Source organism: Rhincodon typus, chromosome 12, assembly GCF_021869965.1.
Source record: "Rhincodon typus isolate 14 chromosome 12, sRhiTyp1.1, whole genome shotgun sequence".
Taxonomy (NCBI): domain Eukaryota; kingdom Metazoa; phylum Chordata; class Chondrichthyes; order Orectolobiformes; family Rhincodontidae; genus Rhincodon; species Rhincodon typus.
The window spans coordinates 7,684,046-7,711,837 of NC_063343.1; the positions used below are offsets into that span (position 1 = coordinate 7,684,046).

Genomic DNA, 27,792 nt, shown 5'->3' on the forward strand with positions numbered 1-27,792 from the left:
AATAGTAATAGAATCAAGGGTTATAGTGAGCAGGCAGGTGAGTGGAGCTGAGTCCACAAAAAGATCAGCCATGATCTTAAGGCAGAACAGGCTCGAGGAGCCAGATGGTCTACTCCTGCTCCTATTTCTTATTATATGTTTCTGTGTTTATCTGTGGAGGCAAACTAAGTTAATGGTCCAGGTTGAGATGACTTTGTTTTTTGGTTTGATTTCTGGTTTTCAGTACCCACCATATTTTGTTTTTGAATTCGCGTGCATCAGCAGTACTGGTTATTGGAGTTTGGCACTGTAGTACAGCACTGCTCTATGATGTATTAGCCCTGGTATAAACTGTGGCTCAGTGGTTAGCACTCATCTATTTTTATTCATTCACAGGATCTGGGCATCACTGGCAGGGTCAGCATTTATTGTCCCACCCTCTAAGAGCCCTGGACAAGGGGATGAACTGCCTTCTTGAACCACTGCAGTCCTTTAGAGTATAGTGACTCCCACAGTACTGTCTGGAAGGGAGTTCCACAACTGGGACCTGGTGACACTGAAGGAGAGGCAATATGTTTCCAAGTCAGGCTAGTGAGCCTTGGAGACAGAAAGCAATGAGTTCAAACCCCATTTCGGTGACTCAAGCTGATACTTCAGTGTGATGATGGTGTCTTTTGGGAGATATGAAAGCAAGACCTAATTTGAAGAAGAGCATAGAAACATACAGACTTGGAGCAGGAGTAGGCTATTCATCACTTTGAACATGCTGTTCCATTCAATATGGTCATGGTTCATCCTCAATATCGAAGCCATTTTCTACTTCCTCTCCATACCACTTGATGCTTTTAAAATCTAAACACTTATCTATTTCATTTTTGAACATATTCCACTATTTCCACAGCCTTCTGTGGTAGAGAATGCCACAGGTTCACTACCCTCGTTTCAATCCTAAATAGTCCACTCCATATCCTTTAACTATGTTCCCTAGTTCTATTCTCCCCAAACAGAAAAAATGTCCTTCCTGCATCTACTTTGTCCAGCTCTATTTGAATTTTGTATGTTTCAATCAGATCACTCCTCAGCCTTCTATAATCTAGTGAATACAGGCCCAGTCAAAGCACTTCGTCTTCAGTGGACAATCCTGCCATTCCCCATGGCAGCCTGGTGACTCTCCACTGCACTCCATCTATGGCATATCCTGCCTTAGGTAGCGGAAGCAAAACTGCAAACAATGCTCCTGGCTGGCGTAATCTCAGCAAGGCTCTGTATGAGTGCAGTAAGACATCCCTACTTCTAAACTCAAATCCTCTCGTCATGAAGGCCTATATATCATTTGCTTTACTAATTGCTTGCAGCACCAGCTTGTTTATTTTCATTGATTAGTATACAAGGAGACCCAGATCCCTACGGACATCTGCACTTCCCAATACAACACCATTTAAATAATATTATTCCTTTCTGTTTTCACACCAAAGTGTATAACTTCACACTCTGTCACGTTGTGCTACATCTGCCATGTGTTTGTCCACTCACTGAACTTGTCTAAATCACCTTGAAGCTTCCTATCCTCTCACAACTTACAAACCCGCCCAGTTTTTGTATTGTCAGCAAACTTGGAAATGTTGCATTTAGTTCCTTCATATATATACGGTGCCTATCTGGGTCCTTGCATTACCCCACTAGTCACTGCCTGCCACTTGGAAAAAGACCCATTTACTCCCACTCTGTTTCCTGTCTGTCAATGGATTCTCAATCCATGCCTGGCCAACATTTATTCCTCGATGTAAGTGTTAAAAAGCAAGTTCTTTGAGGGTGTCTAAGTTTGGACAAATCTAGATGGACTGATAATGATGTGAGAAAGAGAACTCACCGCTTGAAATGCAATCAGGCTTAGATCAGCTAGTGGGATTAACTGGGATACATCACGGGAGTAGTGAGAATGTTTAAGTGAATAGAGGTGATTTAGAATGTGTCATTCCCAAAACTCTTCAGCGCTGAGGAGAACATTCCTCCTCTCATGTCACTGTGTGAACTGATTGATAAAAGATTCATTCCTGTGATGAGTCATTTACAATGCAAAACATCAACTATCACAGAGAAGGCAAACTGAGTTGTTTCTGTTCTTTTTTTCTGAACAGCAATTCCTACATCCCTAGGACATGGCTGAGATGTTTACTGTAATCTTGAATACTTCCTGCAGTTTTCCCACACACTACCTGGGATTGTTGGTACTGATCTGCTGGCAAAGCTCATCTGCTTGAGCACAGAAGATGGGCGTTTCTCGGCTTGGTCTGACAAGTTGGTATCACTCCGAAACTCCTGTTTCCTTGACAGCTGGAAATGACAAAAAACAAAAATCTCACGAACCAGCATTACAGTGTAGGGGAAATATATGCAGCCATTAAGGGAAGGAATTTTTAAAAAATTATTCAGACAATTAGTCTCAATATTAAACACTCCCAAATTCGAACCATGGAGTTAGGTACATGTTAGTTGGTTTCATGCTGTTCCCTTCAAATATTCCCGAACCAGATATAGCATTGGTTGGATAAAGTAGACTTTCACAACTCAAAGCATCACCCTTGTGTCAGGCAAAGGATAAAATTGCCTCCACACTGTCCCATTGTACACTCACATGGAATGTACAGCAAAAGTTAAATACAGTGTTAAACTTTCTCTATACTAACACACCAGGTTGATACAGCGTGGATTGGATACAGAGTAAAGCTCCCTCTATAATGTCCCATGAAACATGCCCAGGGCAGGTACACTATGGGTTGGTTAAAGTGTAAAGCACCCTTTACAATATCCCATGAAACACCCTCAGGACAGGTACAAAATGGTTTGAAAACAGAGTAAAACTCCCTTTACAATGTCCCATGAAACACCCTTAGAGCAGGTACAATTAGGGTTGAATTCAGAGTGAAGCTCTGTAGACAAACTGCCAAGATACATCTCCAAAGTAGGTGCAGCACAAGTTGGCTATGGAGAGAATCTACACCCACGATGCACTAATGACAGCCAGCTCACCAACGTGTTGCCTCTTCATTTCACACAGCAATAAAACTGTGGTGTCAGAGTGACACATTTGTTTTGAGCTGAGGCCAAATTCATTCCAGTAGAAACTGGTTAAGATCAAGCCAAACCCAGCTGTGTTTTTAAGCGTTGCTGGTATTTTCCCTTTTATTTTGATGTCCGTACACACATTATCCAAAGAGAAGCTTGCAGATATCCAACAGAACATGAAGCTGGGGAATTCTGCCCACACTGAAGTTTCAGTGGGTTTCATATACCACTGAAGAACTGTAAATTATTTATTCACTCATCAATCCCATTGGTGATTGAAAGTAACACAGTCTCTTCAAACCAGCACTTTAGATTCTCATGAGGAGACGGAGTTCATTAATGAAACTTTAATTCACAAATTAAGTGTAATTTGGAGCTCAGAAACCACACTTCCATGTTGGAGGTTGAGAAATGGTGCATGTATGGAATGAGCTGCGACAGGAAGTGGTGGAGGCTGGTACAATTACAACATTTAAAAGGATCTGGATGGGTACATGACTGGGAAAGGTTTAGAGGGATATGGACCAAATGCTGGCAAGTGGGACTATATTAATTTAGGATGTCTGATCAACATGGACAAGTTGGACTGAAGGGTCTGTTTCCGTACTGTACATCTCTATGACTCTAAGTGGATGCTCAAAGATAGGTGTGGTGTGGCCCTGCTTTGTGGGGCTCTATTATACTGAACTGCATCAAATTTTGGTCTGTAAATATCTGCGATATACTGAGAAATATTCCAAACCAGCAGGGATGCCAGTATCCAGCTCAGAGCCAGGTACACCAGTCAATGTGTTAGCTATTCTTTGCTTTATCACGTTTTACACTCATATTAGGTTTCTTATGCTGCTTACCCGTTTGGTATCTGAAGGCTCTGTCTTGCTGTCTGCAAACACCACGCTACTTCTCTTCTGTCTCTTCCTCTCCCTCCTCAGTTTAACCTCCCCTTCCTCTTTGATAGCTCGGTCTGGAGCCTTTTCTTCAGATTTAAGGATTGGCGTCCTTGGCCTGGGGCTGTCAGGAACCACACTGCTTGAAGCAACAAAGGGAACACTGGCATAAGCTAAGCACTGAATTTATTCAGCTCCTTTTAAAAGTGGTAAAAACAAAACAAATCAGTATCCTAGATAACAAGGTGTAGAGCTGGATGAACACAGCAGGCCAAGCAGCATCAGAGGAGCAGGAAGGCTGACGTTTCGGGCCTAGACCCTTCTTCAGAAAAGGGCCATGGTACAATTGGTACAGAAATTGGCATGTGGCCACTGTCGAAGCGTGCGCGCCCCCCCCCAACAACAATCAGTATCCTGTTGAGTTCACTCAGTTCAGAGTTTCTGAGCCTTAATATGGATATCTTTTCCAGTCTTTGACGTGGTGAGCTCAAACTGGTGAAAGGCACATTGAAGACACAACATAGAATCCTTACAGTATGGAATCAGGCCACTCAGCCCATCAAGTCCACACTGACCATCCAAAGATCATCCCACCTAGACCCACCCCTGTATTGTTACATTTCCCATGGCTAATTCATCTCAAGTGCACATCCCTGGACTCTATGGGGCAATTTAGCATGGCCAGCCCACCTAACCCGCACAGGAAACTGGAGCACCCGGAGGAAGCCCACACAGACTCAGGGAGAATGTGCAAACTCCACATACACAGTTACCTGAGGGTGGATGCAAACTGGGGCCCCTGGCGACGTGAGGCAGCAGTGCTAACCACTGAGATACAATACCACCCCAAACATGGAGAACTTTTTCTCAGGACGAACAACTGAGAAACTGGAAGTATGTTCTTATCAGGAAAGAAGAGAGACAGACACAGGCTGTTTAAGTGCTATGTTGGAAGGGAGGGGAATATTTAAACTTTGTTAAAATTGTAAGCCACCAAGCCTCTCTCATCTGAATGGTTAGGCCTACAATTTTAGAATAGAATAGAATCCCTACAGTGTGGAAACAGGCCCTTCAACCCAACAAGTCCACATTGACCTTCAGAGCATCCCACCCAGACCCATCACTCTACACATCCCAGAACACTACAGGCAATTTAACATGGCCAACCCACCTAGCCTGCACATCTGTGTACCACGGGAGGAAACCAGAGCACGCCCACACAGACACAGGGAGAATGTGCAAACTCCGCACAGGCAGGTGGAATTGAACCCAGGTCCCTCACGCTGTGAGGCAGCAGTGCTAACCACTGAGCCACCGTGCCACCAACTAACTTAACTTGCATTCTATTAGTGTCTATTAAGGTATGGTTCTTTAAGTACACCATTAACCCTTGCACACTTAAAAATTCTTTAATATTAATAATAAGTGCCCACAGCATTTCAGAGAGCAATTTTAAAAAAAATCATTCTGTTATGAGGGTGTTGCTGACTAGGCCAGCATTTATTGCCTATCCCAAAATGCAGGTAAGAGTCAACCACATTGCTGTAGGTCTGGAGTCATATGTCCAGGTAAGGATGGCAGTTTCCTTCCTGAAAAGACATGAGTGAACCAGGTGGGTTTTTCCCCAACAATCAGCAATATACTCACATGATTACAGTGAAAAGTTTACAATTCATCACTTATGGTGTCATCTTAGGTACAATGGTGCCTAGGTACAGTTTCTTGAGTAAAAATTCTTAGGAAAAACATTAGAAAATAAAGAAATAATAGGACAGCATTACAGACCTTCAAAAGTACAAAATTGTCATAATTGATCAGAAAAATAAAGAGATTGAAAAGTTCAGAATAACAGTCCTTCCATGGTATTGCAATAAAGGACAAAAAAAAACTGAATTTAAAGACAAAGTCTACTTCACAGCTCTGGGCTTAAGAACCCAACCCCCCTGTTGGAATCCCAGGCCACAGTTTCATGGCTATTGTGAAACTCTGAATTCCTTATTTTTATTGGATTCAAATTCAACCATCTGCTGCAGCAGGATTTGAACCCAGGTCCCCAGACTGTTACCTAGGTCTATGGATTAACAGCCCAGCAATAATAGCACCATGCCGTCACCTCCCCCAGTCCCATTACTAAGGCAATGTTGGTTAAAGTAGCTTCTGTCAATTTTTTTCACAACTAATACTTTCCCTGTGTTGACTCCTCCTTTTCGAAGCTGGGTGATGAAAACAGCACTTTGATGGGTTTTGCTAGTGGCTTTAATTCTGCTTTAACCCAGGAACCCCATAGTCATAGCCTGTCATATGTGTGATGCGAATGTCACTTGCCGCTCGGGCTGACAAATGGCAAGTGACATTGGAGCCACACAAATGCCAGGCTATGACCATCACCAATAAGAGACAATCTAACCACCGTCCCTTGACATTCAATGGTGTTACTATCACTGGATGCCCCACTATCAACATCTTGTGGGTTGCCATTGACCAGAAACTCAGCTGGACTCACCACATAAACACAGTGGCTACAAGAGTAGGTCAGAAGCTGGGAACACTGCGGCGAGTAACGCACCTCCTGTCTCCTCAAAGCCTGTCCCCCAATCTAGAAGGCATAAGTCAGGAGTGTGATGGAATACTCCCCACTTGCCTGGATGAGTGCAGCCCCAACAACACTCAAGAAGTAGGACAAAGCAGCCCACTTGTTTGGCACTATATCCACAAGCATTGACTCCCTCCACCAGAGACGCTCAGTAGCAGCAGTGTGTACTATCTACAAGATGCACTGCAGAAATTCACCAAAGATCCTCAGACAGCACCTTCCAAACCCATGATCTCTTCCATCTAGAAGGACAAGGGCAGCAGATATATGGGAACACCACCACCTCCAAGTACCCCTCCGAGCCACTCACCATCCTGACTTGGAAATATGTCGCCGTTCCTTCACTGTCGCTGGGTACAAATCCTGGAATTCCCTCCCTAATAGCTTGTGGGCCAATTCACAGCAGAGAGACTGCAGCAATTCAAGAAGCCAGCTCACCACCACCTTCTCAAGGGCAACTAGGGAGGACCAAGAAAAGCTTGCCAGCCAGCGATGCCCACATCCCACAAATGAATAGAAAAAAACCTCCATCAAGGAAAGTTTGGAAAAGATCAAGGAAGAGGGATGATCGCTCTATGAAAGAGTTAAAACACAGATGTGCACACATCATTTCCAGGTTCAGGTAAAATCAGGCAGACCTTGATGGAACTGAGTTCATTCACAATACAAATCAAAGCAGGGAGCTTCCTGTTTTGCATGTCTCACCTATCACCAGAGTTACTGACTATCAGCAACACTTTCAACTACCTCACCGCCTACCCGCACAACACAGCCTCCAACATCCTGACTCGACTACTTACTGTACATCAGCTAGCCTGTGCCTTCAATCCACACAGCAGAACTGATAAGTCTGAGAATATTCCCTAAAAGGAACAAAGTTCAACATTTAAAAGTAAGGAAGCTCCTTCTACGTTCATAAGGCAGTCATCTAATCAGAGCTGAGTCTAAACTGAAGTGCCTCTGTGATGGTTATCTGCAGTAAGTCTGCATACTAACATACAAAGAAGGAGCAAGAGTAGGATGTTTGGACCTTCGAGCCTGCTTATCTATTCAAGAAGATTATGGCTATCTCGACGTAACCTCAAATCCACATTTCTGGCTATCTTTAAAAACCTTTCACTCACTTGATTAACAAGAATCTATCCACATCTATCTTAATATATTTAAGGACTCTGTTTCCACCATCTTTACAGGACCACAGATTCATGAGACTTTGAAAGAAAAAGATTTGCACTGCCTATTTTAGATCCTATTTCGGTCCTGTTTCTCCGATCCTGTCAATACTTACATCGACAATAACTCCTCAATCTCATGATTTTTAGCAGCTTTTTTTCTATAAAGGTTTTTTCAATTAACGTGGTTCCCATAGTAATGTAAATTCTATTGATAGCACAATGAACGTAAGAACCAGGAGCAGGAGTAGGCCGTCTGGCCCCCTCGAGCCTGTTCTGCCATCCGATAAGATCATGGCTGATCTTTTTCTGGACACAGCTCCATTTACCCACCTACTCACCATAACACCTTAATTCTATTACTGTTCAAAAATCTATCCATGTTTGCCTGAAAAACATTCAACAAGGTAGCCTCAACTGCTCATTGGGCAGGGAATTCCACAGATTCACAATACTTTGGGTGAAGAAGTTCCTCCTCAACTAAGCTCTAAAACTGCTCCTCCTTATTTTGAGGCTTTGACCTCTAGTCCTAGTTTCACTCAATAGTGGAAACAAACTCCCTGGTTCTGTTTTATCTATTACCTTCATAATTTTATATGTTTCTATAAGATCCTTCCCTCATTCTTCCAAATTCCAGTAGATATAGTCCCAGTCTACTCAATCTCTCCTCACAAGCCAACCCTCTCAACTCCAGAATCAACCTAGTGAACCTCCTCTGCACACCCCGCCCCCAGTACCAATAGGTCCTTTTTCAAGAAAGGAGAGCAAAACTATAGACAGTCCTCCACTTTCCAGTCTGAAGTTGTAAAAGAGCTTGCTGTGTACACTGATGTTCATAAACTGTGTGTAGAGTCGACCATAATGAGATCAGTGCTTATGTCTCACCTGTCAGCAGGCCCTTTGATTGGTGTGTTGCATTCAGCATTGAGGGAGGAAAGGGAGATCATGGACACTTGACGATAGGATCTCAGCATGGACCTTGGTCGGCTTGTTCGTTTTTCATCAAAATCTGGCTGTTGGAACAAATGTAGGAAAGAACACAGAGGTGAGAAGTCAAGGTATACTTAATAGATCTGCCTTGGTTCAGTGTTGGCACTGCTGCACTTGAGTCAGCAGATTAAGGGTTGGAGATCTACTCCAACTAGTACCGAGGGAATGTTGCACGGTCAGAGCTGCTATCTTTCGAATGAGATACTAAACCGAGGCCCCATATCTACCTGCTCAGGTAGAGGTAAAAGATCTCATTCTTGAAAACAAAAAGGGCAGGGTGACTGTCTTGGGTGTCCTGACCACCAGTTATCCCTCAACCTGGTCGTTGTCACACTGTAGTATGTGGAAGTTTGTTTTTCCTACATTACAACTGTAATGGGCGTAAATTGGCACTGCTGCTGTACAGTGCCGGGGACCCACGCTTCATTCCAGCCTCTGGTGACTGTCTGCATTGAGTTTGCATGTTCTCCCCATGTCTGCGTGGGTTTCTGCCTGGTGCTCCAATTTCCTCCCACATGAGCAGGTTAGATAGATTAGCCATGCTGAATTGCACCGTAGTGCCCAGGGATGTGCAGGTTAGGTGGGTTAGCTGTTGGAAATATGGTGTTAGGGATTGTGGGGGGTGGCGGTGCTGGGCCTAGGTGAGATTCTCTTTGGAGGGTCAGAACAGACTTGATGGGCCAAATGGCATCTTTCTACACTGTAGGGATTCTATGATTCTAAGACTAGGGTTCAAAAAGTACTGCATTGGCTGCAAAGTGCTTTGAGACATCTGGTGGTTGTCAAGAGCAACATAAATTCATGACTTGCTTTCTTTCTTTCAAATCTTTACCCCATTAAAAGCTTGTCAAATGATGAAAAAGGTGAAGGCTTCTGCCAAAATAGTAGACAGCAAAATTTAACATGAATATTTTGACTTACTGCTGAGAAATCTCCAAGTACAACTTCAAAAATGGCAAAACCGAACATGGTGATGGCAGGCTTGAGGCCTGTGAATGTGCTGAACTATTCTATCTTTTCAGCAGCAATTAAACGTATTCAAAACTTGTCACTATCAACCTATGGACAGATAAGCCTTTTTTTTTACAGGAAAGGGAGGTAGAAAACTTTGGGGTTCAGAGAGGGGGCTTCGATTTCCGCTCCCTCCCCAACACTCCGACATGCTCCAGTAACCCCAGAACGTATTAGGAAACATAATGAGGAAAGAATTACTCCTTGAGAAAAGGATAAAGCGATTCTAGTTCACTTACCAGCTCCCTTAATCCATATTCCTTCTGCACTTTTAGTTTTAGCTGTTTGAAACATTCTTCCATCCGGTCATGGAAAGGTCGAAGGTCATCCTGCACTCTTTTCCCGTGAAGTTTTATTCCTTTTTCAAGCATCGGGACCTTGTGAAGAGAAAGAGGAAAACATTCTTACAGATTGCTACTCAAAAAGAAAACAGCAGAAGAAATGAGCGCACTGCTGACTGTCCTTAAATCGCCTTGGGTCCTTTGGACCTGGTCAATGTCACAACAAGCCATCAGAATACAGTCAGATATGGATAAACATGCAGAATGGCTGTGTCATTGGAAAACAAACTTCAGTAGTTGAAAGGCTGAGCACTGTGGGTGGTAGAAATCAGAAATTAACATAGAAAGCACTGGGTAGACTGGAGAGAGAAACAAAGTTAATGAGTGCAGTCTCGTTATAGTGTTGAGGGTCTCCTCAGCCACAGTCTCTATTCGGGAGGCTCGGCCAAACTACAGCTAATCAGGCAATTGTGAGGCCATCAAGGAATTAAGACCTGAGGAGGCCGAAGGTCCAATAGCGAGAACAGCTGGCCAATAAGAGCCTGGCAAACCTTGCAATATCACTGAGGAAGCTGTTGGAAGGACATCCTCAGAGTGGATAGTGGGGAACACAGGCCACATATGTGCTGAGTTTCTCAGGCTAGTGACAGCAGGCAGGAATGTTGAACATAAGGATGTTGGGATGATTCCCAACAAAGCATCCCCTCTTGCAAAAAGAAAACCTTCCCGATATCTCTTGACCAGGCACTTTGATCGAGGTGCCTCCACTGTCAAACCAACCTGGATGAAAAGCAGTCCTCAATATTTGACACATGACAACATGTCAACTTTCAGCCAGCTGAGCCCAATGATGTCAGAATGAGACCCTTAACTGACCCTTAATTGGCCACGAGAGGGCCTCAGTTGGCGCTCATCCCCTTCTGCCCAGAACTTAATCTGGTGGAGGGAGTAAGGGGGGGTTGGGAGCAAAGGTCTGGGTGACCCCCACCACTGAGCTCACTGCCAGCAAGAGACTTCCCTACCTAGCCAATCAAGTGAATGACCCTTCATCAACACTCTACATTCAACAACCAATAACGGATGGTAGACCACTTTGATGAAGAACATATAGATGTTTAATGGGAAGAAGAGACAGAAGATCGTGTGCATTCAGTGGCAGGAAGAACTTAGAGAGCAGAGTCATGTGTAGCATACATCAGCAGGACCCTGGTTGACCCGTTTCTATACAATACTTTATAGCAATGGTTTTTGCAATTGGTTCACTTGCAAGTCCACTTCAGAAGGCAATAAATAAATCACACACTGAACGAAGTGTGGGCCAGACCCTAATTTCACTTCATGTTTATTGGGAGTGAAATTTGCTTTATTTTGTGCTTACAGCAATACTGTTACCTGCAAATTGGGACACCTGGGTTTGCTGTAGGTGTCTGCTCATCATCTGTGCCTCAGGCTGCTTGGTCCTTATCTCAAGGCCCTTAAGTAAGGCTCCTCAACTTTCATATACTGTGACACTTATTTATTTACAAATACACCTCCCTCTCTTCACATGCTTATTCTAGACTGGTGTCCTCTCTCTTACTGAAGTAAGAGTCATGTAATCAGATACTTCTTTAAAATTCATTCATGGGATGAGCGTGTTGCTGACTAGGCCAGCATTAATTGTCCAGAGGGTAGTTAGGAGTCAACTAACATTGCTGTGCATCTGCAATCAAATATAGGCCAGGCCCAGTAGGGATGGCAGCTTCATTCCCTAAAGGACATTAATGAACCAGATGGGTTTTTCCAACAATTGGCGATGGATTGACAGGTATCAGACTTTTAATTCCAGATTTTTATTGAATTCAAATTCCAACATTTGCCAAGGCAGGATTTGAACCCAGGTCCCTGGAGCATTACCTGGGTTTCTGGATGAAGAGTCCAGCAATCATACAACTAGACCATTGCCTCCCCCCTCATGATAATGATTTGTATGAATTCCATTGTACCACATTTCGCACCTCTAACCTTACACTTCCCCATCCTCCAGTTTCTCTTCACTTGCTCCACATTTATTTCAGCGTTTGCTTTCACTTGCTTCAGTAGATTTGTAATGATTGGCAGAATCATTAACATCATCTCATCATTATCACTGGTCTGTGTTGCACTGTTTCTGGAGTAGTTGTACCATTTGGTATATGGTCTGCAATGTTATAGATAAGAATATTCCACGTGTGATAATCATAGTCTTGTTTCTTGGTTTGAATAACATCCATGTCTTCCTGTTGCTCCTACATGGGGCATTCTGACAATATACCATCTTGGTTGATTTGTTTCCCTGATGACCATCCCTCCTGATCTCATGTTCCTGAACCAGGCTTTCTACCCTGGCTTTAAGGTGGGCAGATTTTCCACCCTGTGTCTAAAATTATACTACCTTTGCTGCTTTTTGCTGTGTTTTCTCTCCAGTTGTTTTATCGCCTTGTGACCTCGAGAGGTTATAGTTGGCTTCAGATTGTATTCTAAAACTGGTACATCATTTTTAACCTTCTCTCCATTAGCAATACCACTGCTGAGTACTCATGATTCAATGGTGCTGCTATGTAACCAAACTGAGCGAATTCCCATTCTGGATTCTTATGTAACAGTGGCTTCATAGCCTTGACTGCTCTTTCCATCTCGCCTTTCAACTGAAGATGGTGTATAAACTTTTCACCTGGCTTATGCCGACCTCCAGAATCTTTGTTCATAAACTGAGCTCCATTGCCTGATACCAATTCTTCCTGGAAACTTTACCAGAAGTCACACGGCACCAGGTTATAGTCCAACAGGCTTATTCGAAATCACAAGCTTTCAGAGCGTTGCTTCTTCGTCAGGTGAAGTGATCACAAGGAGAATCGTTCCAAAAGCTTGTGATTTCGAATAAACCTGTTGGACTATAACCTGGTGTCGTGCGACTTCTGACTTTATTCACCCCAGTCCAACACCGGCACCTCCACATCACAGAAACTTTATATCACAGGATACTGTTTGGTGCCCTGGTCACCCAGTCTGTTGTGGTTGAATGAAACATGCCCACACTGTGAAATCAATCGAATCCATTGCTAGCCATTCCCATGACCTTTGCAGAAATCTTGATGAAATCATTGGCTCTGTTGGCACTTGGCTATGGGTGGCACACATTCGGCATGACCTTTTGAAATGTCTGGGCACCACACTGATTGCTGTGATCTTGCTCTGCACTCCATGACTCCTAGTTGTCCATCTTGGGGTTTCAGCAGGATTTTACTTTGCACCAACTATGATATAACCATTCCATGAGTGTAGACCAATAAATCTTCCACTATTGTCAAGTGTTGTTTTTGCATATTGCGCCTCTTTAGCAATTGATCTTGTATCCCTTGACAGATTTTAAGCTGCATTAATTTGGCTGAATCCAAGATGCACTAATTTGATTGAGTTTGCCCTCAATTGTCAGTAAATGTTTAGTTACACATCCCCATGTAATGACGAACACTTCCTTCTCCATGGTTGCATACTTTGTTCAACCTCCATCAAAGATCCTGACATAATAGTCCAGCTTTCATGTGCTTTGCTTTGTACTTGATTAAGGATTGCTGCTAGCCCTGGAGACAATGCATTCCAATTAGTATAGTGAATAAGCCCAGTTTGAAATGTGCTCTAACATTAGCAGTAAGTAACTTCTCTTTAATTCTTTCAAAAACTGCAGTCTGTTCCTGACTCCAATATCATTGCTTGCATTTCTTTCAAAAGTTCTCTTATGGTTAAGACTGGTTAAGTTGGAGATAAACATTCCCACTTGATTTACCATGCCTAAGAAATGCTGTGCGTCATTTTTGCATCTTGGTGTCAGAAGTCACCATTGGCTTCACCTCTTTAGATCTGCCAACGTTCCTTGTTCTTGAACAATGTTTCCTAAAAACGTAGTCGTCTTTCTCGAGAATCGGCATTTTTAATACAGTGTAAGGCTTGCCTTCAGTGCTGCCTTTAACACATCCCTGACCCTCTTGTTATATTCCCTTTCTGATTCACCATCTACTAGGACGTCATACAAATGGTAATTGTTTCCCTGTTTCTGATTCAGGATTCTCAACATTTCCATTGGAAAATCTCTGGTGCAGAGGAATCCCAAACAGTGGACTTTTGACGGAATACCACACAGAATGATGCAATAAAGTCATCAGTAATCTTGAGTCCTTGTTCAAGAGTATTTTCCAGAACCCACAGTTGGCATCAGGTTTTGTGCAAAACTGGTTTCTTGCCAAACCACAATCGACAGCCAAAATAGAACGCAGCTCCCCCCACCAATCTCAGCCCTACAATTGCTTGCTAATCCTGAGCACCATTCTGTCAGTTCTGTCTCTGACAATATAACTCTACTTGCAATCATGGTAACTGTGATTTTACTTTGCCCGTCAAAGGACGAAGAATCTTCCCAGGAGCGTAAAAGCAGATGGGTTTGGTAACTTCTTAAAGAGCAATGTGATATTCTTACTTCAGCTTGCCCACACCATTGAACAGCTTTGGAATGTTGCCAAAGTTCTCTTCTGTTTTCATCTTGAATTATTGTATATACTCTCTTCAAGATACCTAAACACATACATACATTTTTCCTCAGCAATATGGTATTCTGATTACTCAATATGTATAATATTTCACAGATATTTGGACCTCTGTGGCTAAACTTTATGATGATTTGATCTTGTATCAAAGGATATGTGCCTCCTGGACCTTGGAGTTTTATATTTGGTGGTCTGTTTCTTGCAGACGTGACAAGGTAAACTGTAGAACTTCAATAAATTCATGGACTGAAAGAATCAGCAATAACTCTTTCTGGAATAAATTGCTTCCCGAAATGAAAGGGACAAGAAGAAGGAATTAAAAGTAACATGCTAGCTAGCCATTGCTGGGAAGAAAGAGTTGAAGCAACAAAATCAAGCTGTTTCCTGGGAGAGATGAGGTAGTACTTAGAACCCTAAGGTGTGGAAAGAGGCCATTCAGCCCTACAAGTCCACACCAACCCTCCGAAGAGCATCCCACCCAGACCTATCCCCCTACCCTATCTTTGTCACCCTGCATTTTCCATGGCTAACACACCTAACCTACACATCCCTGAAATCTATGGGTAATGTCCCATGACTAATCCACCTAACTTGCACATTTTTGGACTGTGGGAGGAAAGCGGAGCACCTGGCTGAAACCCCCGCAATATTGCTTGATAATCTGCTGCCTCGTGACAAATAGATAATTAAGACTGCCTGCAGAAGTAATGTCCTGAAGTAAAGGGATTAATTGCAGGAAAAGCTGTGTTTTAAAGTGACAGCTAACACTGAATGTAACAAGGAACAGGGGAGCTACTTCTGAAAAGGTGGCAAGCTGTAGACTTGAGGTCTCCAGAAGTATAATCAATGCTGGTCATGAAAAAATCTATCAAATCATCAATAACATCACACCAGAAACTTGAAAGAGAGAAAATTGTATAAAAATCCAACACTAGAATAAGTCAGCAGCAGATCTTCGAAGAACAGCACTGCACAAGGATTGAACACTGGACACTTCCAGAAACATTATTCATTGGAATCATAGCTAAATTCCGCCTTTAATCGGGTTATAGCCAAACCAAGCTGTGAGGCCGAACTAACTTACTTGAGGGGTCTTATTTTCGTTGCTACATTCAATAAAGTTTAAATCATTGTTTCAGTACTTGATTGTCTGTAAGATTTCTTAATAAGTAGCTGAATTAAAGGTAACTTGCGGTTATTTACCACAACACAGACTACAACTATGCAAAGCTGTCTGCCAGCATTGAGGCAGTTGCTCCTGTGTTGCCTTTCAATTTTGTTTCAAAGTCTTGCATCTCCAAATTCATTATCTGCAATCTGTTTTGACTCTCCTTGATGTCGCCAAAGAAGGGTTCACTTTTTGACTTGTTTCTTTAACTTCTTGAACTTTTCCCTTGTCACGTGATTTCTATTTCTCTGAAAGTATGCCACTTGCAGGATATTTATTTTGTTTAAGAGGTGATAATGGTTCTGTTCATGAACAATGGTCCCTGAAGCAATCCAACCAGCTCCTCCTGCTGGACATTCCTTGTGATTCTGTTTGGAGTCCCATCTTATTTACCCTGACATGGTCAGTGATTTTGATTCTTGCTGCTTCTGCATTTGTCTGATTTTTGTGATGGTGTCAGCACCGTCTTAGAACCTAAAGATTTGGCCGTGGCAAAAATTTCTGCCAGCATAGCAAAGTAGACTGTTTGTTCCAGCATTAAATTCACCTTGGACTGACAAAACTGACGACATCTCATCCCTCAGACTAACCAATCCATGGCCTATAATTAAGTCATTCTTTGGAGCTCTGTACTTTCTACGTTCTGCCAGACAATACAAACGCGTTACAAAGGCGTTGATTGATTTACCCGCATGCTGATATAACTACTTAAATCTCACCCGCTCCATCATTAAATCTCTTGTAAGGCTAAAGTAGGTGTTGAATCTCTTAATGAATTATGTGACTCCATATTAGTTTCTTTCACAATTTCCCTTAGCAGGGCATCATGCAACTTACAGCATGTTAAACATACTGACTTAAAGGCATTGCATCCTTGCTTATAATACTTAATGTGGTTATCAAACTGAAGCTACTGCCTTCCAGAGTTCCCACTTCTTGGACCTCCTTGTAGGGTCTGCCATAGTATTAAATATTTGAGGCAGCTATGACTGGTATAATCGCCACCTTTAGGTGGTGTAAAGAGTGCACTTTGCAAAGATGTCAAGGGAATATCCATTAGATACCATAACTATGACACAAGAAGTGAGAACTGAACAATATTCAAATTTTTTTCTGAAGAAGGGTCCCGACCCAAAACATCAGCTTTCCTGCTCCTCTGATGCTGGCTGCCCTACGATGTTCCTCCAGCTCCACACTGTGTTATCTCTGACTCCAGCATCGACAGTCCTTACTATCTCTGAATCTTCAAATTAAATTCAGCATCGGCAGATCTTACCTGTTGTATTAATTTGAAATTATTTCTGCTGAGAATGAGCCCAGTTATGGGGCAGAGGTTTGTTTTATTGTGCGTTCAGCTCTGTTCAGAGAGACATATTGGCTTTTGGCTTCAGATTTTTACACTTGCAATGTTTTATTTCTCGGCTGCTGGGTTCTGCACTAATTGCTTCCTCTTCCTTGTTTTATTTCCATCTTTACCACTTGCCCTGGGTATCCTGCTGAGTGATATCGAAGGAGAAGGAATTGCCCGATACCTTTGTCTGCACCAGGGAGCGTTTCTCCCCCTTTCTGGAGATTTTCCACATTGACCCGGCTACCAGACAAAGCTTCCTTTCACAAGGCCAGGCAATCCTTTTGCGATGGTTGCAACCATTCAATACCTTATTCCTGATTCACCAATGCCATCTGTGCTTCCATTGGTGGTGGCCATCTCTGTTTTATCATCTATACATGGGCAGGGGGTCATCTGATCATGTGCAAGCCATAACGGCCATTTTTGACAGCCATCTTGGTGTCTATGGCACACACTCTGACTGAAAACAATGGTAATATCTCCAGTGGAATGGCCACCTCCAATGGGTAATAGTACTTGACTGATCCAGGTGAGTAGTGCAGAGTTTTTATACCCTCCAGGGGGCTGCCAATTCATAGTTAGGCTTCAAAGTCTCTTAAAGTTCAGTCTCCTGCAATTTGGCATTGCATTTTTGCATATCATACTTAAACTGTGAAGCTACTGCCTTCCAGAGCTCCCTCCTCTGATCTCATTGGTCCCACATTATCAAATATTTGAGGCAGCTTCCCACACTGTAGCCCTGCAAACAAGTTTTCCAAGGTATTTTGCATGCCTTTGGAGCCTTCTGGTTTTCCAGTAGCTTTTGTCTCAAAGTCTTCCAAAGTATTTTCCCTGTCATAGAGTTACAGAGCCATACAGCACGGAAACAGACCCTTCTGTTCAACCAGTCCATGCCGAGCATAATTCAAAGCAAACTGGTCCCACCTGCCTATTCTTGGCCCATATCCCTCCAAACATTTCCTATTCATGTACTTATTCAAATGTCTTCTAAATGTTCTAACTGTGTCCCCATCCACTACTTTCTCTGGAAGTTCTTTCCACACACTAACCATGCCCAGTGTAAAAAAAATTGCCCGCTTGTCTTTATTAAATCTTTCATCTCTCGCTCTAAAAATGTGACTCCTAGTCTTGAAATCCCCCACCGCAGGGAAGAGACATCTACCATTAACTCTATCTATACCAATCATCCTTGTTTTTTTTAATTCATCTGCACCTTCAAATTCTTCTGAGGTCCTGTCCTATCTTCAGAGTATCCTTTCTTCAGCTGTGTCCCTTGGGCTCTGTATTAACTTCAGGAGGCTTTTGCCTGTAGCTGCCACATGCTTAACCATGTGTTTTATGCCAACACTGCTCCCTGCACATTGAGATATCAGTCTGCAGTATCTCAGGCTGTGGGTGTCTGCACATACCCTATCCCCGAGGCTGCTTGCTCCTTATCTTTCAGCAAAGCTCTTCAACTCCTTCTGGACTGTAACACTTCTTCATTTCCATCTGTACATAGATGACTAAATACAACTCTCTAGCGTGGTCAATTTTCATATACCCATCCTGGACTGGTCTCTTCCCGCTTATTGATATCAGAATTGTGCCATCACTCATGGTGAGTAGCCAGATTTTCTCAGAGTAGGGGAGACCAAAACTAGAGGGGATAGGTTTAAGGTGAGAGGGGAAAGATATAAAAGGGGCCCAAGGGGCAACTTTTTCATGCAGAGGGTGGTATGAGTTGGAATCAGCTGCCAGAGGAAGTGGTGGAGGCTGGTACAATTACAACATGTAAAAGACAGCTGGATGGGTACATGAATAGGAAGCGTTTGGAGGGATATGGACCAAACGATGGCAAATTGCAGTAGATTAATTTAGGGTAGCTGGTCAGCATGGACGAGTTGGACCAAAGGGTCTGTTTCCGTGCTACAACTCTATGACTCATATCATCTTGAGAAAGGATGTATTGGCACTGGAGGGGGTGCAAAGGAGGTTCACTAGGTTGATTCCGGAGTTGAGGGGATTGGCTTATGAGGAGAGACTGAGTAGATTGGGATTATATTCATTGGAATTCAGAAGATTGAGGGGGGATCTTATAGAAACATATAAAATTATGAAGGGAATAGATAAGATAGAAGTAGAGAGGATGTTTCCACTGGCAGGTGAAGCTAGGACAAGAGGGCATAGCCTCAAGATTAGAGGGAGCAGATTTAGGACTGAATTGAGAAGGAATTTCTTCACCCAGAGGGTTGTTAATCTATGGAATTCCTTGCCCAGTGAAGTAGTTGACGCTACTTCAGTAAACGTTTTTAAAAAAAAGGTAGATATCTTTTTGAACAATAAAGGAATTAAGGGATACGTTGAGAACGCGGGTAAGTGGATCTGAGTCCACGAAAAGATCAGCCATGATCTTATTGAATGGCGGAGCAGGCTCAAAGGCCCAGACGGCCTACTCCTGCTCCTAGCTCTTATGTTCTTATCAGGATTCATATAAATCCCATAATATCACAGAACTGCTTACCTTGGAGGGTCAGGACAACACCATAGCGACTGGGCTACAGGCCTTGTGGAAAGTTATAGCAACGGTACTCTTAATTAAATCTGGGGTCTCCTCCGAATGCAAGGATGCCTTAGCACTGTTTTGAACAAGACTGTCTCCATGGATGGTGCCTGACCTGTTGTGATCTCCGGCATTTTTTGCTTTCAAGACACCAGTTGAGATTGTTACTGACTGGGTACACATTGGTAAAGGAGCCTTTTTTACCCCCCTGCTATAGTCACTGACTGCCACCTGGTGACATGTAGCTACATAGCAGCATATTCGAGGTGGAGGAGTAGAAATGTCAGAGCCATCTGTGCAAGTCACTCGAAAAGAAATATCTGATCATGTTTAAGATAGCATCTTAAAATAAGCAAATGAGGAAATCTGAGAGGAGCTTCCTGTGGAACAATTCAATGTGACCAAATCAGACAACACTGCATGCAAATTTTTGCTGATGTGATTAGAATCTAAAGGAAATATGTGCCAATTTTTACCAGAGTCAGGGATACACAAGTGTCAACCCCAATTGTCCTGACCTACACTCCCATGTATCAAGCCTTAGAGAATGTTCTGGCTGAAGGATTAGCTTAGTCAACCCTGCAGGATCATTCTGCCAACTCCAAAAATTGATGATAACATCCTGAACACTCCGTCCAGCAAACCAGGAGATAAGTTATAGGGCATTAAAATAAAATATGTTATTTCTCCTTTCTGTTTGAATATTTTCATTTGTCAAACATTGATAATGAGGGGGAGGGGTACAATTTGCTTGACAGATTGGGAGACAGGGAGCCGTCTTGATCCAAATTTACAAAGAGCTAGAAGAGTTGGCAACACTAAGTTGCCTATTTATGCTGTACTCATAGTTAGTTGACAGATCATTTATTAACTAATTTTTTTTAAAATTCAACACTGGATTTATACATTTTTCAAGGTGATCTACATAAAGAATGTGAATGGGTTTGGGAAGTTTAGATTCCATATGAAGATTTTGAATGTATTGGGGAAGTCTAGGTGCAAAGAATGAATTGTTTTGGAGATACTATATAGATGGCATACATATAAACCTACAAATATATGAATTAGGAGTAGTCTTCTTAACATCCAAACTCTTCCACCATTCATTATGTGGAGGTGCCAGTGTTGGACTAGGGTGAGCAAAGTCAGAAATTACACAACTCCAGGTTATAGTCCAACAGGTTTATTTGAAATCACAAGCTTTCAGAGCGCTGCTCCTACATCAGGAGAACTGACAAATTTTCACCTGATGAAGGAGCAGCGCTCCAAAAGCTTATGATTTCAAACAAACCTGTTGGACTATGACCTGGTGTCACGTGACTTCTGACTTTGGTCATTCAATAAGATTATGGCTGACTTGATTTCTGTACATTGCCTACCGCCAATAACCACGTACTCTCTGTGCATGTGTGGATTCTATATTTGAGCACTTGATATGGTAAGTATGAAATGGCTTGGAGATTTTATATGGAGTATATATAAACAGGTTTGGGATTTCTGTATGGAGAATGTAAACATATTTGAGGGTTCTGTATGGAGAGTATGAATGAGTTTTGAGTATTATATACAGAAAGTAAATAGGCTTGGGTTTGTGGTTTCTATATAAACAACATGAATATGTTTGGAACGTTTGATTCTATTTTAGCAAATACAATTGTCCACCTTACCTGCCAGGCTATTAGATTCTTTAGATGATTCAATTTTTCACAATCTTCTGGATGCTCTTCTGAATAAGCCTCTGTGAAGAAAGCCTGAAAAAGTGGAAGGTTTAAACACAGAGTCAAAATCAAGCATCTTCTATTTATATAATCACCAGTGCTCCCAGATTAACAGCAAGTGATAAAGTATTTACTTTCTCCTGTCTTGTTCAGGCACAGAGTTTTAACAGTCAATTTGCAGTTCAACATTTTTTATTGCAGGAAAAAAATGCATATTTTGTCTGATTTTGTCACTTTGCACTCACCAGGACACTGACAACAAGTACCAAAGAAGGACCAACATTTTCTATTGTATGAAAAAACAGTGCTGATTAACGGCACGATGGCTCAGTGCTGAGCATTGCTGCCTCATAGCGCCAGGGACCCAGGTTTGATTCCAGCCTCGGGTGACTGTCTGTGTAGAGTTTGTACGTTCTCCCCCTCTCTGGGTGGGTTTCCTCTAGTTTCCTCCCACAGTCCAAAGATGTGCAGGTTGGGAGGATTGGCCATGCTAAATTGCCCCACAGGGTTCAGGGATGTGAAGGCTAGGTGGGTTAGTCAGGGTAAATATGGAGTTACAGGGATTGGCTGGGGTACGGGGTCTGGGTGGTTCTCTTCAGAGGATTGCTGTAGACTCAATGTGCTGATTGGCCTCTTCCTGCACTGTAGGGATTCTATGATTCTAAGTCGCCTCAGACTAGCTGAGGCATTTCCATGGCTGAATCACTGATGACTGACAATTAACAACAAAGCTTTGTTACAGTTTAAACCAGGCAGGTTGTCTATTATTGGTCTGGTGAAAGCTTCAACAAAATACCTTTTTTTTCATGACCAAACAACAACTTGTCTTTCAAGAGAAGAAAATTAAGTCTTTATCACAGGGACTGAGAGAGAAAGAAGTCCTCAAATGAAAATGTAAAATTCAATCTCAAACTGCATAATAGTGTAATTTTCACTAAATTCAACTGAATGCCCAAAGATCAAAAAGAAAGTTAACATGTTCTAGCCATTGCAGGGTCCAACAATGGAATGCTAAGTAACAATGAATTGGGATATTTTTTACCCTTCTTATTCTAAAACACTCTTGTTTCCGAAGCACTCGTATCAGTTTTTCAAACTTTGAGATACTTATGGATATACCTTTCATTATTTGTGAATTACTGTTTGCTATTACTAAAACTTAAATTACTTTGTGCTTACAAAGTAATTACCTGTTTCTCATACCCTAACCCTATAATCATAAGGTTTTATAATCAACCTCCAAGCAAATCTAATCTAAATGTTGTCAGTTTAATTTGTGCCTTTATAGGGCTGTTGCTTTTTGAAGAGAGTGTTAATTTGGTATTTAAAATACTATAATCAGGGGCTGATGCTGTTCACTTAGTTTTTGTCAACGTTTTGTTCTGATTTTCTAGGTTAGATATGTAGAGGTGACTGTTTTGTTTTCATTAGCTAGGTGCCTCAGATGCAGAATACCAGTTGTAGTATTTCTTTAATCCTACCTTCTCAGCTGACTGCCTAAACAATCTATATCAGATTTTTAAGTGTTTCCATGATAGTATCTGCTCCCTGAACATTAGTGGGACATTTGACACACTCTGTTAACTTCTTACATGACCATTTATCTCTCTCTCTCTAATAAGATATGAAAGAAACCACTGCTCTCATATGCCACTTTCTGTGTATATCTGCCTAGAGTATTGCAAAACCTATGAAGACCACAATCATTTCATCCTAGACTGTTAACTTTATGCCTGTGTGCACTTTCAGATTCATTAAACAACGTTCTCGAAATGTTGACTATTTCTTCAACAAGCAATATTATTTCCACTCAAATAAGTACTTATAGCGTACCATAAAGAAACACAAGTTAAAATAGATAAGAAAAACCTTGAGATAAGATGTAGATATTTTTAATCACTCATTCAGTACTGATATTTAATGTCGCACTGAATTGGAACAAATGTGTGTGTTTACACGGGCAGGGAACTGAACAATGCATAAAACATAAGTGAATATATACAGTACTGTGGTATAATCCCACACTGATACAGTTGAGATATGGGGTGTGCGAGGTTAACTTGAGTGCAGGAATCTGAAATACCCTTTACTGTGTCCTCAGCCTTTTTCACTTCTAACCAGTCAACCTGCTTATCTGGACTGGACTGTGCTTTTGACTTAGTTGTCAAAGGCATGACCAGGAAATCATTGTGCCCTTTACCTTCTCATATTTGGCAAATCCACCCATAACCGCTGGATCCACAATACCGTTGAGCAACATTGAGAGAGGATTGATTGGAAGATGGTCATCAGCCTTGTACTGGGTGATCAAGGTGAGGATTTTTTCATTGGTTTTCTGCATTGTCTCAATCGCGTTTTCCAGTGGGCTGATGGTGTTCTGCAGTCACAAGAATAAACAATTGATGAGGGTTTGTTCTTTATGCTAGTGAACATAGGATGGAAGTGGAGAGTCAATGGTATTAAGCAACATGGAGATCGGAGGTACGTAGCTAAGGCAAAGCATCGGCTATGAGCATGATGAATGGTGGAGCAATATTGAGGGGCCTTATGCCTAATCTTGCTGTAATGTCATGATCTTATGAATCACAAGAAGAAATTATTTTATACCCTTTAGTTTTCAAAGGGACTATCATATTTGTCGATCTGCCCCCTGCACTAATACACTATGGAGTTCAGCTATTGAGATCAAGGACTAAATTTGAACAGTTTGGGTGGGTTCGTCATGCTAAATTGTCCCATAATGCCTAGTTATATACAGGCCAGGTGGATTAGCCATTGGAAATGCGGGCGTAGTGATTGTAACAAGGTCAGCCAGGTGGATCTCATTGAGTATGAGTTCTCTGATTAACCTGGTCTAATCAGGAGTCCTGGCTGACAGATATAAACAGGAGGGTCAGGGGTTCTGTTCACTCTAGGACTCACTCTGTGCTAGGTGGGTCAGAGTCATGTACTGTGCATGTGCATGTGCATGTGCATGTGCATGTGCATGTGCATGTAAAGGATGACTTGGTGACAGGATACCGGACTTCACGGAGTTATTTCAATGAGATTTTTGGGATAAGGTTGGGTGGTTGGCTGGGTCTGGGTAGGACGCTGTTTGGAGGGTCAATGCAGGACTTGATGGGCCGAAACACCTCTTTCCACACTATAGAGATTCCATGATTCAATGATAAGTTGAATATTATTGCCTGAATGCGAGCGTGACTCAATACTGCCACCTACTGATGGGGTTGGCTGAGTGTCACAGAACATACAGACCTGCAGAACATAGCGAGGCAATTGATAAGCGGTCAAACACTACTTGCCCCCACCAATCTGTCACAAACGCCTCTGTCCATGATTGGACAGGTAGGAGCGGCCACAACACAATGATTGGAAAGTTTTGATGTTTCTGTCTGCGCTCTGAGTTGATTGTGTTATCTGGCACGAGCACCGTGTTAAATGGGATAGATTCAGAATAGATCTAGTGACCAAAAACTGAGCATTCAGCTGTAGCAGAACTGTACTAAATTACAGTCTGTAACCTTGTGTGCAGGCTTACCTCCTCCCTCCCTTAAATCAGACAATCAAATCTCCATCAATACGCCTGCTTTGCTGTTGAATGGCTGATCTGTTTATGTTTTGAATTCCACACTCAATATCTACTCCTCTGCTTAACAGGTATCTACCTACCTCTGCCTCTAAAATCAATGACCCCAGCCCCACTGACTTCTGAGGCAGAAAGTCCTAAAGTCACACAGCCATTGAATCTGTCCTGGAAGGGTGACCCCTAATTTTAAAACTGCCTCCTGGTTCAGGCCACCCAGAGCAGGAAACATCCATTCTGCCTCCACCTTGTCAAGATCATTCAGGAGCTGGCTCAGTCCCAAGTCCTGTAAGTTCTTAAAATTCAACATCCAACTTTCTTTTGAAGGTATTGGGGATGGAATCAATTTCCATCGGCTACAGAGTAAGATTCTGAGTAAAAAGAATTATCTGCATTATTCCTCTTGATTTATTTGTCATTAATTTAAAATCTATATCCTTTGGTTATTAACCCACTCACCATGGGGAATAGATTTTCTCTATCTACTCTATACCTCATAATTTTGAATATCTCTTTGTCACCTATTAACATTCTTTGCTCCATGGTGTGCAAATTTAATTCATGAGCTAGTCTAACCACTGGAGCCCCTTATCTCAGGTGACACCCTGGAAAAGTTTCTCTGTGCTTTTTCTCAGGCTATTACATCTTTCCTGAAGAGTGGTGCTCAGAATTGTTTACTATACTCAAGCTGAGGTCTAACCTTTGGTTTATGAAATTATATCATGATCTTTTTTATTCTATGCATCAATTTACAAACTCAAGTAAACCAGTCATAGAGTCATACAGCAAGGAAACAGACCCTTCTGTCCAAATAGTCCATGCCGACCATAATCCCAAACTAAACCAGTCCCACCTGCTGTTGGACCCACCTCGCCAACTTGCCCTGCAAAATTGAAGGACATTTTATGTATACAATATGTATATATGGTCCCCGAGGGTCTCACTGCTCAACTGCACTTTTCAAAGTTCTGCTATTTACCGTATACTTTTTTTCACGTTTGCCCTCCCAACCCGTATCACTCCTCATTTCCCCACATTGAACTCTCCCTGCTATGCTTCTGCCCCTCCCATTTACATCATTGTGAAATTCAGAACCCTCCACATCACAAGATACTGCATTGTCCAGTTTTGCAATATCTACAAACTTTATAATGCTGCTCGTCACACGGGAGTCCAGATTCCTTTTAATGAAGGCAAAGAGTAATGGACCCAAAACTGACCATTGGAAAGCACCTACAAGATTGAAAACCACCCACAGCCTTGCCACTGGATCCAAAACAAAATGGTCCCCTTAATGCAATTCAATTCCAAGTTAATGAATCACAAAAATAGTATTCCCACACTGATACAGAGCTGCTCTATAGTATTCTCAAACCAAAACAACATTGATGTGCATTGATTCATAAGAAACAGGAGAAAAAGTGGGCCCACAGTGTCTCCAGTCTACTCTAATATTCACTAAGATCACGGCTGATTTGCCTCAACTTCACTTTCCCATCCATTTCCCTTGTTTCCCAAAAATGTATCGACCTCAGCACTGAATATATTCAATGATTGAGCATCCACTTCTTCCAGGATGAAGAAATACCTCTTCACGTTAACCCTAAATAGCTGATGCCTTCGTTTAAGACACAATATTTGATTCTATCCTCTTCACATACACTGTACTGACCTTGTCAAGCCTACTAAGAATTTTGAATGAGATCAATTCTCACTTAAAGAAAGGTCCATTTCACTCAATCGAATCTCATAAAGCAGCCCTTTCATGCCTGAGGTCAATCTGGAGAACATTTGTTGCATTCCTTAAGGCACTGTGCCACTGATACTTGGGTGGTGGCATGGTGGTTCAGTGGCGAGCACTGTTGACTCTATAGCACCAGGGACCTGAGTTTGATTCCAGCCTTGGGAGGGTGTCTGTTTGGAGTTTCCATGTTCTCCCTGTGTCTGTGTGGGTTTTCTCCGGGTGATCTGGTTTCTTCCCACAATCCAAAGATGTGTAGGTTAGGTGCATTGGCCACGTGGCGTTACGGGTGGAGGGGTGGCTCTGGGTGGGATGTTCTCTGAAGGTTTGGTGCAGACTGAATGGCCCAAATGGCTTCTATCTGCACCGTAGGGATTCTATGGTTCTAACTATATTCTTGTTCTGGTGCAAATGCACAGTAATCAATGTGAGTTACATTATTCCAGTAAAATTTCCCTACTCTTACATAGCAATCTCCTTTCTAAGAAGGCAAACATCCCATTAACCTCATTAGTTTCTTGATATCCCTACATATTCTCACATTGATACAGTACTGTACATTTTCTCACAGTGTTAGAGTATTAATACGTGCCCTCTCACAGATGTGGTAACAATGCTTCAATTTAAAAAGTCTAGGGAGGCTGGTCATGTGCCATTTCTGCTCGATTTTGGGGTCGCCCTTTCCAGTTGAGTGTAGAACCTTCCATCATGGGGTTGCAAGGTTGAGCCCCAGGAGCATGCATTAATGCCGTTCTGAGGAATACTGTACTCACAGTGGAACTAGAAATGACTTCAAACCAACGCAGAATTCCAGGTAATTTGTATGCTGTGATAAACGTCGTTCTCTCGATCCACATTGACTGCAGGGCATAAAGAAATGTACTTAATAGCATTAATGAATGCTGTACTCTCAAATTACATTCATGATTTTTGTCTTGACATCATGTGCACAAATAGATTTTACCAGCAATGATCTAACAAAGGAAAACAAACAGAATTGTTCTACCAGAGGCCATGATATTAATGTCATTGGTGATACAATAGCGGAGGGACACAGTAAACTTAGGAGTAAGAGATAGTAGGAACTGCAGATGCTGGAGAATCTGAGATAACAAGGTGTAGAGCTGAATGAACACAGCAGGCCAAGT

At 42.2% G+C, this 27,792-nt stretch overlaps 1 protein-coding gene across 1 annotated transcript in view; it reads right to left on the bottom strand.

Moving 5' to 3' along the window:
* The window catches only part of LOC109937103 (dedicator of cytokinesis protein 2-like), a 587,118-nt gene that overhangs the window by 4,540 nt on the left and 554,786 nt on the right, over nucleotides 1-27,792 (bottom strand). The window contains exons 39-45 of the mRNA XM_048603933.1: nucleotides 27,418-27,504; nucleotides 23,518-23,694; nucleotides 21,267-21,350; nucleotides 9,938-10,075; nucleotides 8,583-8,710; nucleotides 3,897-4,074; nucleotides 2,196-2,313 (exon numbers count right to left, since the gene is read on the bottom strand). Coding sequence (XP_048459890.1) covers nucleotides 2,196-2,313; nucleotides 3,897-4,074; nucleotides 8,583-8,710; nucleotides 9,938-10,075; nucleotides 21,267-21,350; nucleotides 23,518-23,694; nucleotides 27,418-27,504 — 910 coding nt within the window. The remainder of the gene's footprint in view (nucleotides 1-2,195; nucleotides 2,314-3,896; nucleotides 4,075-8,582; nucleotides 8,711-9,937; nucleotides 10,076-21,266; nucleotides 21,351-23,517; nucleotides 23,695-27,417; nucleotides 27,505-27,792) is intronic.